This window comes from Venturia canescens, chromosome 7 (assembly GCF_019457755.1).
Source record: "Venturia canescens isolate UGA chromosome 7, ASM1945775v1, whole genome shotgun sequence".
Lineage (NCBI taxonomy): Eukaryota > Metazoa > Arthropoda > Insecta > Hymenoptera > Ichneumonidae > Venturia > Venturia canescens.
In genome coordinates, this window is record NC_057427.1 from 347,349 (window position 1) to 369,172 (window position 21,824).

Sequence of the window (21,824 nt, forward strand, 5' to 3'; positions counted from 1 at the left end):
TCACAAAAAAGATCGATTAAAAAAATATCCTCCCCCGATGAAATATCACTTATTATAGTCCAATCAACAACTTCGAGAAGAAAAAAAAATCCATTGATTTTCGAAAAAGTAACCAAACTGCATAATTACCGAAAAATCAATTAGATTGTGAAAAATATTTAAAAAGTTTATGGCTTTTGTGGTGATATGTAGAATTTTATCCGATTGCCGATCCGCTAATTTTCGTTAGAGTTTTCATCAAAGCTGCGAAAACTAGAATCTAGATTTCGTTCTGACCATGCCATTGCCTCACATTAATGAAAATAATGTTGATATAATGTAGGATAATATTAATTTATTTCCATCGCTTTTTCAACCTCAGTACATGATATTCATTACATAAATAATAACTTAATTGCGTTGTTCAATAATAGGAATTAGGTACGAAACCTGTCTAATTCAATTTTTGTTGATGCTCACTTAATTTATAATATATCAAACAACGTTTTCGATTGATTCTTTTATTCTTGCTTATCGGATACGTCGCGTAAAGATAATAACGCTTGACATATCTAAGATATAAATTATTACACGCATACATTTCTCGAGTTTTCTCCTCGGTGCACTCATCAACAATTATTCATGTTAATATCGATATTGAAAAACCCTTCCATACATAAATGTTTTTATTTTTTCTTACATTTTGTTTTTTGTTCAATAATCTTTTCCGTTTACCCGCATTTTTTCCATATACATTTTCGCGGCTCTCAATGTTTAACTCCAAATACATTTCTTCACAATCTTGAAGATATTTTCAGCTCTACGAGTTGCTATCACGTGAGTTCTATGATTCATCGCGCGGAAGACTGTTGCTCATTACTCTTTCCTTCATTTTCCGCTTATTTTTTTTTTCTGTATGACGCTACTTGAAATTATTCATTGGAAAATTTTCGTGTTTATTTTCTGTATGCCCAACAAAATTCATTGAAAAAACCCTCCTCCTCCCATTCGCGGTATATCAGTCGTTACTAGAAAATCAGTAATTTTATTAACCACCGACACTTTCCACATTATAGTGTACGATTATGGCGCGATTTTTCTATCAATGTCTGCTCATTTTCAACGCTTACGGAATAATTTCACCATGAAATCGTGACAAATATAAATAGGTTTTTTCTTCTATTCCACGGTGAAATACACTTGTTGGTTAGTTTTCCTGTGAACATGTATCCATTTCTTTATTACAAATTTTTCATGCTACTGTGAATTCTCACATCTTCGATTGACACTAAATAATTTTGACTCCGAGTTGTGGAAACAATAAAAAATACTTTGATTTTTTATCGCTATGAAAGGGGATTCGAGTCATAGGAATGTTTCGAGAAAATTGGTGAATTGTTTCTCACAATTTTTTTGACTGTCTAATATCTTGTGATAATTTCATGAAAATCTCAAATTAATACCGTGCGAACAGGCATTGAGACGAATGATTTAAGGATTTTAATTTTCAAATTATATCCATTTATTTTCTTCAACAGAAACCTTCGATCAAGCATTAGATAAACTCTTGAATCAACCATTCTCCTATTCCATCAATATTATACTAGGATTAAATATAATAAAACTCCTCAATTTTAAATGCATTTCCAATTACTACTTTCCTCTCGATGGATTTTCTACTGTCTTGGTATGAAAAAAAATAAAAATAAAAATAAAGGGGCATTTCAATAGCCTTCCTTCGAAGATGGACTGAGACAAATTTTTCCATTTATCAACAACGTATCTGTCTATCGTTCTGGTTTATCCGGCATGTTTCAAAATTATTAAGAAATGTAGGCCTCGCTTATCTCACGGAACAATTACCTTTTTCACTTTGTTAAAAAAAAAAAATACTCTATTTTCCTCCGATATTCATGCTATAAAGAAGAGAAAATAAAATCATTGGTTTTTTTCATTGATTCAACTGAATTAGCATAATATTTTATTGTTTCCGAGAAGTTTTTCCCTCCGGCAAGGAGTACTATGGAAATTTTGGATGAAAATGATTTATTTTCGGATTTCAAAGAATTAAAAAGACCAAGGAATCGGGAGAACACGAAAATTCTATTCGTTCCGAGCGCGTGGGCGGAGCCAAAAATCTAATACTACTGCACTAATAGTATTAGTGTATTCATGCATACTGCCAGCGCCACCATAAAGGGGGCTCCGGCGTTTTTGGAGTCATACAGAGCTATACGTATACACGAAACACGCTCACTTTCAAATAAGTATGTGTACGCGCACGGAGCGAATAAAACGTTGTGCCAGGTTTCACCCACCTCTCTGTAAAACAAACTTATGTATTTTGTATACTTCTACATATTGTCCATATTAAGATAATTCTCTTTTTAACGACAATGCCATTATATCTCATCGTTGATGATATGGGTATAAAGAGTTCATAAATTTTGAAATTTGTAACTTTTTTCAATATTTTTTTTTTTTTTTCGAGAGTACGGATTTGGAATTGGCAAGAATGAAAATGATTCCAAAAAGTAATAAATAAAATAATGGCGTCGAGACGCTACCGCATCTCTTGATTTAGAAATGTTTTTCAACAGCCAATTCAAGGGATTTCCTCTCCTTATTCAACTTTTTTTGAACATTCATTCAAAACATATTATCGGCTATTTGCCAGATCAATGCGGCACCGCATGAGATCCGTGTTTTGTGAGTTTCTTTGCGTATTCCTGAAATCCAGAATCTGAAGAATCGAGTATAGGCAAGATTCAATTTGTTTTTCAATTCGTAAATACATAATATATAGGTATATGTGTATGCTGTAAATTTACTGATCCTTGATAAAAAGATTCGAGTATCTTCCTTGTCTCTATAAGATTTTAACGAGTTGATAGTAAATTTGAAAAAAAATGAAAATCTACATCTTTTCCAATATCACTTAGCCGACCTTTTCCAAGATTTAATGTCAATCGACGTCAGTATACGAGTTTTATATATATTCGTATATGAATCCACCATAGATTTATATATCAGTTGCGTAAAGATATCGAAAATCATAGTTGGGATTGACCAAATATGGCATAAAAAGTTAGCTCTTTATTGCATATGTCACCAAGTGGTCGAGTTTTTTTATTCCCCAATCGATTATAAAATTCATATTCTTTTCATGCACTTTATCCCATTTTATTTGCAAAACTAATGCCCTATCACCTATCACGTCTAGTCTGTGTGGGGTTGAAATACATGTATGCAAGATTATGTTATCTCAATATCATCGTTTTGTTTGAGTTCAATTAAGAAGGTACTTGCATAAAATTCAAATAAAAATGACTTGGTTTTGTTCAATGAAATTTTATGATTTCTCAATGATACTTGAACCGTTTTAGACTTTTCCAATGAAGTTTTTGAAAAATAATAATTAGTCATCAATTGAACATTATTTACGTAAAGACATCGTATGTATATTTGAAACAAAAAATTATTCTCTTCCGAATGGAATTCATCAAAAATATAATATTTTATTTGTATAGAAAAGTGATTCCAAGTGTTGCGTGCAAGTACCCTCTTGGATGCAAACGCATTAATTACAAGATTAAGAATTTTACAAGGAGCTTTTTCTGAATTTCTCGGGAGAAAACATTTCATTACCTTAAATTAATCCTTTATATACTGATAGTGTCCCATTCGAGTGCGGTTAATACGAATCAATATTGAACCTCAAGATATGCATTTTTTAATTTACTTTGCTTCCACCGTTTTTTTAACTATTCAATGCACATCCTTTCAAGAAAACAATAAAAAAAACTTCCAATTGATTTGACGAGAATTGTGTCAAGTAAAAAAAAAAAAAAACATTGTCAAACTTAACGACTTTTAAGGAGATTTTTCAAGTATATTTGACTCTTGGCAAGTACACTGTCGTATTCGACGGAAATAAATAGGAAAACAAACCTTCGCAGCACACACGCACACGCGTGTCTGTGTGTCTTATTATACATGAATATTCAATATATTTACAAATCGTATGTATATATCGAGGGGTTCTTTTTTTTACTCATTGAAAAGTCATCTAAACGTGAATGTTTCTCGAAAAATTGGAAGAGTCCGTATGGAACGAGGCACGAGTAATGTTAAACGGAAGCAGAGTTTCGGTTTAAACCATGACAAAGTCTTATTTTGGCTATACTAGAACAGGGTCTAATACTTGCAATTGCAAAAATATCATGATTTATCATTAAAAATTCGCTTAATGTTTGTCATGAAACATTTGTGCCATTTCCATACCTCGTCGTATCTCATCTTTTTCTCTCTTTACTTCAATATTCCTATTTTATAATTCAAGTCAACAAGTTTCCTATCGAATTATGCTGCCGACTTGAGGTATGCCATAAATAGAGAATCATCAATATATTTGAGATATTGAGATATTAATTTAATCGTAGAAGGTATAGCGTTGGAAAAGTGTTTAGAGCAGAGTGCACATGTAAAATGTATTATAATTGCGATTTCGGAACAACTTTCTTTTCCATCTCTTTTGATTAATGTAACCTTGATGATGTCAATTTTCTTCGGGTCAATTATGCTCTGCAACTGTTCTTTGTAATTCGAATTGGCTCGTTTTGCTCCGAACCGTAAATTATAATGATAATTAAAATAATACAATCATAGTAACAACAATAAGAGAATCAACGGTAAAGAACATAATGCTAGTAATAATATCGTAATAACAAGTGACATTATTATTCGACCAATATTAACGATTATCGTAAGCCGATTCTTTTGCAGTCGAGTCGAATGGAAGCATAGTTGAAATACTACAGATCGTCGTACCGATTTTAGCTTGCGAATTTTCATATCTTATATAATTTACTATGGTTGAAGCGCAAGATCTATAAAACGAAATCATTCTACAAATTCGTCATATGTTTGTTGGGGTTTTTACAATGATTTTTTTCTATTTTTTTAGTTTGCTCTATACTTCTGTCCGTACTTTTTATTCCTCACTCTGTCGTTGACTAGTCATTGTAATTAACAATAAAAATTTACCCTGAAACTGCATAGGCACGCTAAATCGTGCCACGTTAATCAATAGAGTGTACATTGTCCGCAGGTGCGCCTACACTGTCCTCTTTTCGTTTTCTTCTTTGTCTTCCAACTAACTAATATCTCTTTTGTTTTACTTTCATTATTCGTGTACAGTTTGTATATATTGTACGTTTTATTTCGTATTACAGTTTTTGTTCCTATTTATTCTTTCTGTCCAGTCAAAGATTCACTATAGTCTCGTGCAGCTCGAAGACAGATTGTCACAATCTTCTCCGTTTCACGATATAAATCCGATATGAAAAAGCAAATTATTTCGAGGAAAAAATATTCACTCTTGATTATCGAGTATGATTGAATGTTTTATGGATAACTTGTTTTACTTTTCAAATCTCATACGATCTGCGCTTCTACCATAACGTGGGAAAATTTGTAAACGCTATTCGTGTATCATTGTTTCCGTCGTGGATTTGTCTCATTTTCGATTTTTGTGGTTTCTTTTTTTTCTTCTCCTCTTCTCGAGTTATTCATGCTACAATTCGGTAATTCGTGTCTGTAATTTATTAATTCTGGATGTCATAAAAATTGTATGAGCCGATATATTCATTCGTTTTTTCAATAGGGCGCGACATCTCAATATATAATTATATAGTCAATAATAGATAGATAGATAGATGGATAGATAGATAGATAATTATATAATTATAACCACAGGCACGGAACAGTATAACTAAAAACAGTCGTTAAAATCCCCGTCATGCCTGACCAATTATACATTTAATTTCCATCATACGCTAATAATAATCATACAAGATTTACGCTTCAATCTGACATAACAAAAAAATGAACAAATAGAGAACGTTTTTTGTTTGGGTCTGTTATTTGCTGTACCGATTGCGCATGTTTTGTTGTTTCTCTCGTATCTCTGTTAAAAAATAAACCGACTATCAAAAAATCTACATTTGTGCGACTATTCGAACGAAGAGCTTGATCTTTCTCTTTTCTGGTTCTTCAAAAATTTATACGAAATTGTATTTAAAGCCTATTATTAATTATCGTGACGATTCATGTATCATACAGAGCTTTGTACAAACGTTATAATTGGATTTAATTTGTTATAACATTTCGCTTAGAAGCACGTAAATCATCCGGTAATGAGAGATACCTCAATGAATGAGTCGGTCGATGCTATCGATGTAGATTTTAACCGGATGAATTATGAAAAACTTTGTCAAACATTAGTCATGGTTCGCGAGTCAGTTTCTTTGAATCCTGTTTAGCTTTGCTCTGTTTGAATGATTATTTCACGTTTACTGAACATTAGTAACATATATATCTAGGAACTTACCAGCATGTTTTTTTTTTATTTTTCGATATTTAATCGTTATTCTCCCTCCCCCGAATCATTATTAACCAATAGATAATAAAATAGTTTTTGCGAGGAAGCAGCGAGTCCTCTGACACTTGAACTTGAAATTTCGAACCATTCGCTAAGCATTGGAATTCTTGTAAAGTCTTCGCGCTGCACAGAATTCGGTCGTCATATATATTATACATTTTTTTTTACGTATTAACCACTCGCATCGACGCACGCGCACGCACACGCAAACGTATATATAGAAGCGTATGTTACCGACGAAACTTAAATTCAGGGCAGCAAATTAGTGTAGCCAAGAGGGAGCTAATCTAAAAGAAGTGGCATTCAACTGATAACATATGAACGTTTTTATATATAATGTAACATATATGCGTGTGCGTGTGCGAGTGTGCGTATGTATATAATTTCACGTACAAACGCGTACCATGAATCCGCAACATGTTCCAATTTAAATATCTAGTTATACCACAAAAAATGCACGAATGGTCGACGTTTATATAGTCACACATTTCTTCCATTTTCTCTCCAATAATCTTATAGTCAACGGTCTATTTACAACGGTACTATTGTTATTTGTCTGAATAGATGAATTGATATAATACTAAATTGCCCCAAGGCTTAGCTCATTTCGCTCGAGTCATACATTTCGTTATATTTATATATGTAATTATCGCGTAGTATAAACAAAACGAGTTTACGTATTAATTCATAATTTCGTTTGGATCTATATGTAATATTAATTGTTTTTTTTTTCTTTTTTTTTTGTGATAATTGCCATGAGCATTTTTATGAGTTATACTTTTATCAACGTCGTCGCATATTTCGTCTCATCGGAGAGGAACTTTAAGACGCCCCCCTTTTTGTTCTTCTTAGCTAACTGAAGCTCTTCTCAGTTCGTTTGCGTTGCAGCGTTGAATATTCTCGATACTATTCAGGTAAAAGAAAATTTTTGTTTCGTTTGCTCGCCTTTTTTTTGCCACAAAGTACGTCCCTGACCGCCCTCCTGCCGCCCTCAGGTCTCCCTCTCAGGTTCATCTCCTGCCCCATTACTTTATTCATACAGGTTCCTCATTTTTTTTCTCATTTGTCATTTGACTCGATCGTGCCGCTCATAATAATCAGGTGTGATTCTTCCAATTATTTAATTTAGTACATTTTCTGGTGCTTCTTTCACTTTTTCATTGTTCGTACATTCTGTGATAACCGTGCATGTCATATTTTTTGATGAAATTGATAGAATTTTGTTGTTTTCGAAACCTGATGGATTTCATGGAGATAAACATTAGCGTGGTATTTTTTTATTTTCGAATGTGCAATTTGAACGCATAGCAGCGCGTGCTATAAATTACCAGCGTGGTCGAGATTGATTCACGAACAATTGCAGAATATGAATCATGCAGAGTTCCATGAAAAATAAATTTTTTGGTAAAGAGCATCATTATTCGTGAGTCCAACTCGTTCTTCAATCATTATCTTACCGTTGCGAGGGGGGGGGGGGGGTTCGGTTCCAACATGGAAATCTTTATAATCACAATGATTATCAAAATGACCGCTCTAATACGATCACAGACGATTTGTACAATCGAAATCAATGAATTTGTATTCGGTGTGTATAATGCACTCGACCACGTTAGTTTCTACTAAAGCTAAGCAATTACAGCATCGATTCTATACGGAGCGATGAGCCGGCTGGCTGACTGAATCAGTCCATCATTGAACTATTTTATTCACGCTGCATGCCGATCGTCTAAAGCAATCTAGCACAAAAAAATCTTGACTGGAGAGGGACGACCAACCTATCAATCGCTGAGCTTATTTTTCATATGGATTTTTCCAAATGCGAGCGACATGACTGTGTAGATGCTAATTACGATTTTTTATCCGGAGCATCAAAAATGTCGAATCACAAAAATTTGAACAATCAAATGACGTTCCATTTTTCGCCTTTCTTCTCTTCATTCGGCCGGATACAACTTCGTAATTTGCCTCGACATATCATATATTGTTTTTAATTACCAAACAATAATAATAATAATGATGATAATAATAATAATAATAATAATAATAATAATAATAATAATAATTACAACAACAACAACAGCAACAACATCAGCAACATATATTTGAGCAACTATTGGTTACGATTTGATTTCGTCTTTCGCATGCGTCTGGGCGGTGAGTGCGGTTTTGTAAATAACATTCAAAAACCCTCTATGATCGGAGTTTTTTCAACTATTATGGTAAACGAAACATTTGAGCGTTGATTGAAACACCGATTGTAATAATTCATAACGAATCATATTATATATAATAATAAATTATATCGTATACTTGATTGCACCGATCGGCGGCCGGTTTAAACGGGTAAAATATCCGAAAAACAAAAAAAAATCAAAATCAATGATAAAAACAGATACTGTGAAAAATGAAACTCAGCGCCCAGCCGCTGCGATCGAATCAGCAGTCGACACACCATTTTAACACCGTGAGTCGCTGGATTATGTTCATTTTTAGTTTATAATGATTGACAATAAACGGCGAAGATACGACGAGGCAGACGCGACGGACGATCACACACGATGAAGACGACGATGGCATGCCTGAAAAAGCGACTACGACGACCGGATGTTTTTTCTACGAGAGCGGCGCATATCTGACATTCGTTTAAACAAAATAGCCAATTAAATATATCGCAGATAAGCAGTTAACTGCCGCACAATAAATTACCAAAGCACCCGCATACTCGATACTTAGTCATCTTTTTTATATTGTACGGAAAACAATCGAATAATGTGCAGTTAAGATTTTCATCGAATTCGATTTTCGATATTAATTTGATGATGAAAACTTTTTTGCGTAAACTCACTCCGAGTGCTTATCGATTAAGAACAAAAAAAACCTTATTTCGATTGAATTTTGTGTATAATTATAAAATTTAAGAAATGTGTTTAGTAATGATGACATATCGATGATTCCATGTCTCAGAGTAACACACGTGTGTATGCGTCGCTGTGTTGTGTTGATTTTAAGAAATGGATTTGCCATGGAGCTCAACAACTTTATCTTTCCAACGAACGAACAAACATAGTACAGCAGATTAAAAAGCAGGGTGACATTGTAAAATGGTAATCGGTTCGTAAAAGGGTTTTCCAATAACGTTTGAGCTATTTCGTCCGATCACCACTGCATCAATGGTGCCTGCGTATGGAAATTTAGAAAAATGAAAAAATTCATATTTTCAAGTGAACGCAGACACAGCTGAAACGTCGATGGAAAAATAGGAAAAATAATGAATCAAGTCTCGGATTTAAAGATACTACACCGCGGTGCGTTGAGATACCGCGCGTTGAAAAAATTGCCGTAAGTTTGAATGAATAGCAAAATCCACAACTCGATAAGTGTATCTGGAAGTGTGTTGGAGGACGCGTATATAATAATGTGTACTGGATTTTAAATACCGGATGACCACGGCGAGCCATGCTATTTCTAGGAGCCCCACGCCAGGTGTTAAATATTTGCCAAGCGAAAATCACGAGTTCGCCGATGTTTCGGTCCAAATTGACAAATGGTCAACGCGCGGTAGTATCCGCATCTCAACAAGTCGTGTCGCTGAGTAACGCCTCAACGCGACGGTTGCAATGGAAGAACGCATTGTGCCCCATTGAAACTTGACGACTATAATGGTTTATCCGCGCGTGCATGTTGATTAGCTTCGGAATTTGGACATTCGGCGATCTCGGGAGTCAAGCGACAGGCCCCAAAATGGGTACCTCAGCCTGGAGCGGGTGGGGCAGGAGATATTGTCCCCCTAGAAAAGCAGAAAGGAGACCCGAGTACGGCGAGCGTCCCCCTTGGCCCGTCGGGCCATCCCAAACTGTCAGACGGACGGATCGCTGCCGGGGGCGGAGCCCGTCTTGCTGCCGTCGCCACCCGCACCGCCACCGTCGCCATCGGCACCACCACCCTCTCCGCCCCTGTACGGCGAGCCGCCAGACCCTCGCGCCGACAGACCTCGGAAATCCAGGTTGTACTGTAAATCATCAAGCAAAAAAGGGAAACTCGTGTTAGTCGTAACATGATTTTCATTCATTTTTTCATTAGTCAGTCATTTCATTAGTCAGATTGGGGAGCAGGGCTGGATCGGGCGGCGTTACTACGTCAAAAACGATTCAACGATCAACGAGCACTGCGCGCAACATCCGTCACACAGCAGTACCTGCACAACAAAAACTAACTATATATTCTTCGGGGTTATTCGTTTGATCCGTTTTCACGGTAGGTGACAATCCGACGTATCGCGAAAACAAAACAAAAACCGATCCACGCTACGACAAAAAGGCCAAAACAGGTTAGAGGAGCACGGCTCGTACCTCTGACGATCATGAGGCAACACCACCGCACTATGGAATCTTGCTTGGTTAGGCTTCGCTTGCACGATTGGGTATAGCGATAGAAAAAACGAGATGGTTGTCATGTGAGTAAGTGCAAAAAAAAAAACGAAAACTAAAACCAAAATCAAAAACGGAAAAAATGATGGACACGCATGAATGAAGTATAGACGAGTAGACAAATAACAAAATGATCGCTGCTGTGTACGGAGGAATAAAAATTAAACGGAAGTTATCAATGTTGATGCGAATCAATGTTAGTTATCATCGAGAGTGACTCAGCGAGTGGGACTCGCACTAACTGAGTCCCAAACGCTTTATATAACGGGAAAGTAAGGAAAGAAAAAGAAGAAAAAAAAACAAATTCAAACGAAAACAATGACGAAACTAATCGAACCTGTCGAAAAAATAACAAGAAGAAGAAGAAGAAGAAGCGGTAGAGTAGAAGTAGAAGAGAAGAAGCAGAAGAGTGTCGTATTCCATTGTGGTTCTCAGGTGATTCTGACGAAGGCTCGGGGTTGCGGACAGCCTGGTACCATCGAACGCGAATTAAGTGTTATCTCGGCAGTGTTGAGTGCTTTAAACGTTGAAGCTGGGCATGATGATGCATCCTCAATTGTTGCTGAAGATTTTGGAGATTCTGGATACCGTAAGGCGATTGGGTACCCGAAGAATTTATTGTCGATGGATAAAATAGTGTCGGATGGAAAAGAGCGAGTGAAGATGCCAATGAGCAATCGGTTGGTGAGCCAGATTGAAAATTACTTGTGAAAATATTGGGACGAAGGATGCTGTTAAGTTGAGCTGACGTTAGAGGATGCGGTTGAACATAGGGACTTCCGGTTGGTAATAATTGAGGACTAATTGGGTAAAGACATTCCTCTTCTTGACCGGGTATCGAAGTTGGGCTGACTTCCGTATACGACGGCATGCTGATATTGTGCTGTTTTTTTTGTAAAAATAAAGCATGCTGACATGTATTCATCACTACCGTATCAATTATATCATCAATTATAATAACATTTGGGACTCGTAATCCAATAATAAGTAAACTAATGAGCAAACTTTTCGAAACTTTAAAAAGTACAAAAGAAGCGAAATATTGAAAAATCGCGACCTTATGAAACAGCCTCTATGTGCTGCTCTCGTTGAATGAGAAATAAAGAGAGCGCGTGACTTATTGTCAGCACTGGGCGCGACGGTGGTAACTTCGTTCAGCAAACTCGCTCGCGTATAGTCGAGAATATAGATTAATGTCAAATGAACGCATTTTCAATACGAACGATTCAAGGGAATATGGGGCAAAATGGGCACTTAAAATGGGATCTAAGCAAATTTTGGTAATAAGCGTATGGTCTTTCCACCATATTTGAGTCCCAAAATAGATTTCCGGCCCCCTAGTTTCATGAATTTTATGAAAAAAAATTTTCGAGGCAAAAAGAGCCGAGCTTCTCGGAGAAATAAAAATTGAAAAACCAACATTTCTTGAAATGTAGAAGTTTAAAGCGACGGTTTTCGAATAGAATGTCAACTTGGTAGTATAGCAAGAGAAACGGGACCACTGATTGTGAGACCCCCCATTCCTTGGCTGGGAGAAGAAAAAATGAGCCAAACCTTAAGTCGAAATTTTTTGAGTCATCAAAAATATGTACTTCGGGTCAACCGTGCTGAGGTTGCTGTGTGAACTATATTAAAGTTTCAATTTTGCGAAAAACGAAATTGGGGGCAAAATCCACACAGCCTCTTGAAGCATAGAAAATCGAAAAACCGAGATTTTTCGGAATACAGACGTTTAAAATTTTCCCCGTATGCCATACAGCCGATATTAGTGACGAAACCTCAGCGGGCGAACCGTAGTAGGCGAACTGATATTCTTACAAGCCTGTCGCATCACGCCAGTTTATCGAGCAGCAAAAAGAAGGTCGCGAAGACCTTTTGCTCTCGGCAAATCCTCGTCTTCGGAAAGCATTTCTTGCATTTTTTGTGAACAATTGTATTCGCTTTCCTCCGAAGACTGGATCAGCCGTGTGAAATGCAAAAAATGGGCCCTACACCTTGTATACAGGTGTTGACGAAGACGATATCAGTTATGAGTGCGATTTTTGTCAAACAGAATAAAGAAACCTTTTTTCGCTCTTAAACTTGATCTTTGTGTGTATTTGATCCTATAATTCAACAATTTAAGTTAATTTAGGATCAGAACATTGGTTTGGATCTAAAAGAAAAATTTTACATGAATTTTATAAAATTTGATCTTCACGTGTGTCCATTTTGCCCCTCCATGTGTCCAATCTTAGGCTAATTTTGAGCAAAAAAGTAGTGTGGGCTCGAAAAAAATGCACAAATCTTGGAATATTGCAGATTTTGAATGGCCCGTTTTGCCCCGGATTTAAACTTTATGGGGCAAAACGGACCGCTGGTCCGTTTGTCCCATGTGTCCATTTTGCCCCATATTTCAATACATGTTCGCCTCTTTCGATCTATAAAAAAAAAAAAAGTATTCGGTCCATGGCGAAAACCATAACTCCGAGTTCGAGGATTATATTAAACTTCGCGACCCTGTGTTTGGGAGTGATCTTTGGCGAACGTATAAGCTGGAAAATCATTTGCTGATAAATGATGGCACATTGTTTTTGTAACATTAAGTTGATACTAATATCGTTGTTATTTTATTTCTAAATAGGCTGTTCAAAGATTTATTTTCTTTTATCAAAGCGTACGAATTTCAACGTAGTTTCCCTAGCGGATTTTGTGATCAGTTTTTTGCGGTCGAAATTGAGCTAGTCGCTTTTGTATAAAATTAGACCAGTTATTCGTGGTCAGCGTCGGAATTCTCGAGTTTCCACTACGATTTCTTGGTCGGAACGACCGACGTGAATGCCCAATGTCCAGCTCAGTCCGACCACAAATGACTGGTCGACTTTTTTTACAAAAACAACCAGAAAGGTGATCACAAAATCCGCTAGGGTTTATATGCTATATTTCTATATTGTTCTATATTTGATGAAAAATTAACAGTTTTGCTTCTCTTTTTTATTTGGACCGATGATCGAATGATCTCTAAGCTCGTATAGAAAATCCCAAAAAAAAAAATGTCAGTCATCTCACGAGTCAATAAATGAATTATCTGCGTCTAGTTAAGGCACACTTGACTGGATTGAGAATTTGTCATTAATAATGAAGGAATATTTAAATGAATATATTCTCCGACAGGAAACGAGGTATTTACCTTTGTGGCGCATACGAAACAGGTTGTGACGACTTTCGATATAACGTTCATGAGATTCTTCGTCTCTTGTATGACATTGTCAACTTTTGTGAAAGTTGCAGCTTTACCAACGGTGGGATTTTTCACGGTGAATTGTAGCTGTTGAACGTAGGTCGGTACCCGATCTAGATTCTCCAGGAGTTCTTTCTTGTGTGGCCCACCTGGCACCTGCATCCATGTAAAAATCGTATACAAACTTACGTCGGTCTGCGTTCGGGACGCCAAAAAAACGTGTTCTTTTTTAAACAATCATTCGTAAAAAAATTTAACTGACTTTTTAAAATTTTCTGAACACGTAACACTTTGGTATTTTGAATCTTCGAACATTTCTCGTCAAAGTAAACATGTGACGTAACTCAGAACACGCTTTCTCCGCAACCCGACAGCATATTAAAAATACATTTCACATATTGCTGGTGCCTAGCCTTCTTGAAATACAACTAATACAGGTATTTCTTCATTTCTTTTTTCATTTCTCTCAAATGTTAATCTCTCTTTCGTATTCGTGATAAACCGATATATGGAAAATCTTCTCAACTTATGTTTGCACGTTTTATTGGCGACAACAAATTTTAACGTAGACATATATATATATTATATATATATGTATATATATATATATATATATTTGTTTAATAAAAATTGTAAATTAATTAAATGAGAGAATATTATCGGAAATATCTATTTAAACTCCTAATGTGTGTGTGTGTGTTTGTGTGTGTGTGTGTGTGTGTGTGCGTGTGCAGAAACATAATGCTGTGTTAAAACGGCAGAAGAGCAAATAAGGATAGAATATTTAACACAGTATAGTTCATTGTGATCGTGTAGATGGCAGTGAAGTAAGTACAGACCTTTAGACCCTTGACAGTTTTTTAAATGTATTAGGTTATCTGACTAATTCATTTTTATCATCGGTCAATGTAGCCTTTAACGATCAAATCTCGATATTTTAAACCAAACGTTCTCTGTACGAATACTTTCGTCGCTCACTGTACATGGTGATGAATTTATTTGAAAAACTGCCAAGAAAGCTTGAGACATAATTATTTCATGCCTCAAATAGTGGAATGGAAGGGGTTACCACAATGCACACAGACGTCATCCACAGACGGAAGCATTCCCGTAGCATCTAAAACACACCTCACTAATATCGTACACAAAAACTTCTTTAACAATCGATATACACAAAACTGTGATTCAAATGACATAACAATAATAATAACAATAATATAAATAATAACGATAATAATAACAATAATAATACATTTTTATGGCTCATTTACGAGATGTACTTTGAGACTTAGGCGTCAGGGCCTAGTTCAAAATATCTTATTTTGATGATTATTATTTTTGGTTTTATAATATAGGTTTTTCAGTTGGCGGCCTCGTTAAAGAGTTTGATTATATGTAACGAAAATAATAATATAACTCAGGATTGAATTTTCGTTCCAGAACAGTAGTAGCTGTGTTGAAAATGAATTTTCTCCACAAAGTGCGCGTTGCTGCGAATGTATAATATTTCATTGTCGTGAAAAACACGGATCGATATGTCGTGTAAAGCTGAAAGTAAATTTGATGAAAATATTGGATACGAAATAAAAATAATGAATAACAATGTTACAGATCTTCTTAAGAAATTGCCGTACGAGCCCCTTAAAAGAAAATCATTTTCGTATAAATTTATTAGCAATCGATAAAGTTAATAAATTCCTTTTTGATGTTATTTCTCGTATTATTCAGGATTTATATACAAATGGATAAAACGCAAAAACTGATGATACTTACAGAGATATGCAAAAGAAAATAGAAACCGAGTGGGGGGGGGGGGGGGGGGAAGAAACCATTTGCAGGACAAAATGCTGAACAAATTTACACACTAGTTGAGTAATGAAAGTGGAAAATGAAATTGCAAGTATGGTGAATTTTGTAATGAAAAATTTACAGATGATAAATGAGTTTTTTTTTCTGTTGCAGTATTGACATTTGAATGTTGGTGTGCATTACGGAATTATCGTGACACCGAAATTTTTTCACGTTGCCGGAATAATAGTGAAAGTGGCATATATAAATGAGTCCACGTACATTCTACGACCAATCAAAATCAAATATAAAATCCGTTACTTTGAGAATATCTTCTTAAGGTTCATCAACAAGCTAAATAATTATGGAAATAATCGTAAATAATAAGATCAAAATTCTAGAGGCGTATAAAAGAATTACGTTTTCACATAGACAACGTGACTCCAGTAACGTTATAACGGGTCAGATGAAATTTACCTGCAGTGAAGTTTGCATTAAAACAGTTGATAGTAAGCAAAAATATCTAGTTCCGATCACGAATTGAATATCGTTTTCAAGAGGAGAACACACTTTTTCTTCATGTCATGGACAATATCAAATCAGGTTAAATTGAAGTTTAAAAATTAAATTTTATTTTATTTTTGTACCGCTTGTAGGATCTGACATAAATATTTTTGCCCTAATACACAGAAAGACAAAATAATGAGTGAAAAATGATGATATTTGTATCATTCAAAAGCTGCCGTTCCTTCTCTAAAATTTTCTTGAACATCCCTTATTTTCGTTTGATAAATGATCACAATTGAAAAATAACATCTCAGGTCTTGTCAATTTTTATAGAATATAGTGACTTTTACTAACTATAGGAGCGGATTTGTACGGCAGGTCCCACGATTCTATTTAGTAACGAAAATAGATTTATCCAGATTGAAAAAAAGGTGGCCCAATAAGAGGATGACAGCATCGAACACAACATTCGAGCAAGCCTGAACAATCGTATAGTGAAAGAAAAATCACCGTACGTTCCCCAATTTAATCTTTTTGAACTTTTTTCATTATCGAAAGAAAAATAATATTACAATTCAAAGTTACCGAGAAAGACATAGCAGGTATTGGTCGTTTGGAACAACGCGGAGGAATCGAACCACAGGCTTGCCATTGTAAGACGGAAGGAAAGTGTGAGCTCAAAAGGTAGCAGTCAAATCCGAATGTTTCTAGTGGCACAGAACTTACAAAACTTCTGATTCATTTATAATTGGAAAGCAAAATCATTTTGTTCTATAGTAATCAAAGAAGTGATTCACTGTCTACTCTAATAATAATAATACCAATGATGATGATGATGATGATGATGATGATGATGATGATAATGATAATGATATTTTGCTTGAACTTTCACAGCAATCAGAGTTGAACATGTGCTTTGTTTGTAGCACAAAAATGATATGAAGTAGGTACTGAATTATAAGGAGTTATGAAATTGATGGATAATATCACAATAATAAATTTAGTATGAATTCGGAACTGCCGAGGCATGTAACGAAAATAAAAATTTGAAAACTTTCAGAATCGGCACTCTCATCGCCAGTAGGATACGTAAATGCATGAAGAATCAAGCAAACATGTATAGTAGACTGATTTCGCAACGCATTCAATTTTCTACGGAAAAGAACAAACCTGTCGTCGGCGGGTTAAAAACTCATTCAGGAAGCCCTCTACTAACGCGTTACACTTAAAAATTAGATACTTTTTCCATCCGTTATCATAGGATATAAGAACAAAATGTATAAGAATGCGAGATCCTACTGTGATCTTAAACTGAGATAGAGCTCATGGGAATGGTATAGATTTCATTTTACGTGAATTAATTTCACATGCCGAGTTTATTCGCGCCAATTCCCAACATATATACGAAGCCATTATGGCAGACCCTATAGAAACATTTCAGCTGTTACCCAATGACCCAGTGCTTCCACATGCCCTTATTTCCCTGAACGAATCTTGACATTTTTTCAATTAGATTCCTTTGCTTTTTACGCGCTTATGCATAAGAGATATTTGAGTGACTGCGGTGCGGCTGATTATGGAAGTTCGATTTTGCCACTATTGGCATACCGTTTTAACGGCTAAGGTCTCAAAACATTCAAATCAAGCTTTTATTAACGGATAGAACAATGACAGTGGTTTTGTGAGAAGAACGCAAAATCTTGAAATTTCAGTCATTATATTCGTTAAATAGAACAAGAAAGTACAAACTCTTCAATTTTTTGTATCTACAATGTCTCAGTGAACACCTGTTGTATTCAAATTAGATAATCATTTTTTCAATTTAATGATTCACATTATTCGATACCAGATAAATGAAACGAAATTTTATATGAAAAATACAGATATGCGTCGAGGCTTCGCTACATACTTAAGACATTTTCATTCGGATTCAAATCCACAAACGAACACTCGGGAATTGAATTGATAACACTATGCTTGATCAATGAACTAAGCTGAAAAATGGAAGAGGAAAAAACTATGAAAAATCAATTTTCAAAAATCGGAAAGTGAAAAAAAAAAAAAACAAGAAGTAAAAAAGACGCGAATGAATGAAAATGAGTTATCAAGCCGCCATATACCATTTCGACTCCACGATTTACCAAAACTCGGAAAAAAAAAACAAAAAACCCCGTTTGAACTCCACCACCACTAAAAATGTTGTCTCTGTATAGCGACCGATGTTGACTGAGATATTGTATGTAGATTGGATGGTGAAGAATAGAGTGACAAGGATTACCAGAATAGAGAAAAAATAGTGAGTAGTTATTGTACAACAGAAAACAAGTGAACGCACGTCCAGTGAATAGAAGAACGTTACTCAAAGAGAGAAAACAAAAAAGCAGATATATTAATTACGATGAGAGATACGGCGATTCGGATCACCTTATAACGATTTTATTGAACACGAGGTTGGTGATAATGGTGATTATAGATTGCAAAGTGAGAGTTATTTTGAAAGCGATGCAGAAATAGGCGTTACGACGTACCTGATAACTGAATTGTCTCACAACTTTGTACAATCTGTTGGCTTCCTCGGCAAAATATTCAGCTTGAGTAAATAAATCTTGAGTCGTTTTAAGTGCACCTTCGCCTCTCGTGAACTGATACATCGAGAAAGCCATTGACGACATGTTTTTCGCTCTCTTAACAATATCATTGTTTTCTTCCAGAGCAGAGCCACTTTCCTGCCATTTTTCTGTTTCTGCATCCATTTCAGATGTTATTAGTTTCATTTCCAGGCCGGCTTTTGCTATCTTAGCCTGTTCTTCGCTGTCCAATCTCACTGGCTTCAGGGGCTTACTCGTCGTTCCGTGTTTCTGATTGAAAAATATTGAAAAATCACACAGAGGTTCACTCGGATATTGTATAATATTAAGCAATAATTTCGGGACGAATAGTATGTAATTGCGACGGTATAAAATCTAATACTCACCCCTGGTCGTGGTAATGACATGTAAACCTGCTTCTCCGGTCGGCTCTGACTCAATTCTAAAACGTCTTTAGCTACCGTCGTCACGTCCGACATGAGCCACTGCCACATGTCAGCGAATACTGATAAAAAAATATTGTTCAGTTCAATCATTATTCGTTCCGTGAATGAAAAATTTTTGTTTTTTGAAGAGTGAACGGCGGTTTTGAATAGTATTCAATACTTTTTCTTCGCTTACCTTCTAGGTTTTCTTTGGCTATTTTGCTTGTAGGATGTCTTGCCAACGTGTGCGCTGCCGTAACTACTTGAGGTCCATAAATCCGCAAGTTAATCTCTGTGAATTTAGCCGATACTTGAAGAGACTCCGAAAGGGCAACGTGTCTCAGTAGCTTACAGACCTCGAGGAAAGACAATAATTCGAGTCACTCTATTGGATCGTCGCATTCCTTTACCGCATTTACTACATTAAATCCTCAAGGGATAATAGTCTACATAATATGGACAAAAAGCAAATAGAGGTGTACATGAGTATGCTGCTTACTTCAAGAATATGTTCAATGTATTCGTGAAACCGATCGCTACTCTCTTGTAACCGATCGACGTCATTTGTTAGTGCTAAATTTCTTATCGTTGAGACCAATTCTTGACCAGCTTTCGTCACTTGTCCAAGATCACCGGCCTGTTCCATTGTCGTCGTGCTTAATTGTTGTCGAAGATCTCTCGTTGCTCTGAGTACAGCCAAAACGGCTTGTTCCATCTCGGAACTCGGCGAACCACCGCCGCCCTCGAAATTTTGTTGCTGTATAACGTTAATTTTGATAATTTAACGTTTTTTTCTTTTATAGGGATATAGAAAATAAATAATCAACCGACCGAGAAATATCAAAGTCATTTAGGCGGTAATACTAAGAAGAGTGTGTGTACCGAGCTCCTATATGATGAAGAAAATTTGAACTTTTTACATGGCCGAATGTAAACATTCGTATAAACTAACCATATTGCCAACTCTGAGAAGAGCGTTTAATTCCAATTTGGCGCGGTCACAGAGCAAAAGGATGTTTTCCCGATGCTCGTGGCTCGTATAGGCACTGTCCGTAAAGTCTTGAGTTCTCTCGACAACGGTATCGAGAGCAGCTGTCAACGTCTCCCTGCATCCTGGACCCAGCAATGTCATTCTTGTTGTTTCGACCAGGCGCTCAAAGTGTTTCAAAGCTGAGCAAACGGTGCTACTGTCCCAATCCTGTTGCTGAGGGCTCTGAAAATTATTCGAATCACTTTTTACACACCCTTCGACTCACCCTTTATACATTATTTTTATGTAAAAATGAAAATGATCTGTAAAAAAAATGCAACGTAAATGAAAAGAAAACTCCCCTGTACCCAGCAGATTACAATACGTTTTTACCATGTATGGCACCACCGACAGTGGTGCCATATTTTTTGTGGCTCCGTATCATTTGCGTGCTTTGAGAAGCCATTAATGAGTTATCCAACGTCATAAAATACCCGTTTAATAGATTACAAGACCTCGACCCGACCTCGAACTTGACAACGATAAGATGAGCGACACTTGGATCGAGTCCAAAGTGCTTTACGCCCCCGTAGTTAGACCTTCCCATTGCCGAACAATGATTATAATAATAACATTCGATACTTGACTTGAATTATATTTGCCGAAAAAACAGGCGTTTACTACTGCATTATCCACCGTATCCAATCGACAAGGACTTATATGTATACGACGAGTCAAGGATCATCGTAAAACAAAATGAATGTGATCATTTCAATTTCAATTGAATTTTCATGCTGGAAGTATTCGAAATTTTTCTCCTTTTGTTTTAGAGTTTTTAGAATCATTTAACTTGAATCGATTATTGAACGTGTCGTATCGGCACGATTTTGATGCGATGCGCAGAATTAAGATTATCGAATAAAATTCGATTGAATAATAGAATAATTCATTTGAACAGAAAAACTTGAAGTACCCGTTGACTCTAACAATGACAGTCCTGTTCCTGTATTTTAATGATGACTTCGACTAACCTGAGAATTCGTATAAGATTGTGCTTCGCTGCAGTCCAAAACACCATCTTTAACAACGTAGTGGATTAAATCCATGGCTCGTCGCATTTGACAAAAAACTGTATCACGATTTTCCTTAGCGGACGGGCATTCAGGATGCCTGAGACAAGTTTTGCTAGATGTCAATAGCATCATTGTACTTCTTTCGAGGACTTGACGCGCAGCTGCCATTTGAGCTCTCCGTCGTTCATCCTTAAGATCATTCTATGGAATTAAAACAGCTTATAACCGCAATTGAAATACAATGTTCATCTCAAAAAATTCAAAGGAAAGATTATAGTCATTCAAATTAAATTAATTTACTATACACTCTGAGAAATTGAAAAGAAAATGATAGTTGCGAAGAAAAAAAAATCAAACTTGAAAGTTTTTCAGTCAAAGTGATGGGAATGTTAACAAGCGGAAAAT

General features: G+C 35.9%; 2 protein-coding genes across 11 annotated transcripts in view; one reads left to right on the forward strand and one right to left on the reverse strand.

The window, feature by feature from the left end:
- The window catches only part of LOC122413540 (HEAT repeat-containing protein 3), a 36,666-nt gene that overhangs the window by 5,684 nt on the left and 9,158 nt on the right, over positions 1 to 21,824 (forward strand). Inside the window, exon 7 of one of the 2 annotated variants that reach the window (XM_043423969.1) lies at positions 16,031 to 16,157. The exons of the other annotated variant lie outside the window; for it this stretch is intronic. Within the exon in view, the coding sequence (XP_043279904.1) occupies positions 16,031 to 16,043 (13 nt within the window). The 3' untranslated portion in view covers positions 16,044 to 16,157. Of the gene's footprint in view, positions 1 to 16,030; positions 16,158 to 21,824 lie in introns of those variants that run through there. 2 annotated transcript variants of the gene reach the window in all.
- alpha-Catr (alpha-catenin related) overlaps positions 315 to 21,824 on the reverse strand; it is a 49,720-nt gene continuing 28,210 nt past the window's right edge. For 4 of the 9 annotated variants that reach the window (XM_043423960.1, XM_043423959.1, XM_043423964.1 and 1 more), the window contains exons 4-11: positions 21,378 to 21,620; positions 20,329 to 20,589; positions 19,876 to 20,133; positions 19,573 to 19,732; positions 19,338 to 19,456; positions 18,892 to 19,221; positions 14,018 to 14,224; positions 11,200 to 11,731 (exon numbers count right to left, since the gene is read on the reverse strand). In XM_043423960.1, the coding sequence (XP_043279895.1) occupies positions 11,345 to 11,731; positions 14,018 to 14,224; positions 18,892 to 19,221; positions 19,338 to 19,456; positions 19,573 to 19,732; positions 19,876 to 20,133; positions 20,329 to 20,589; positions 21,378 to 21,620 (1,965 nt within the window). In that variant the 3' untranslated portion in view covers positions 11,200 to 11,344. Of the gene's footprint in view, positions 10,431 to 11,199; positions 11,732 to 14,017; positions 14,225 to 15,033; positions 18,358 to 18,891; positions 19,222 to 19,337; positions 19,457 to 19,572; positions 19,733 to 19,875; positions 20,134 to 20,328; positions 20,590 to 21,377; positions 21,621 to 21,824 lie in introns of those variants that run through there. The other 5 variants (XM_043423963.1, XM_043423962.1, XM_043423966.1 and 2 more) reach the window with 4 other exon arrangements.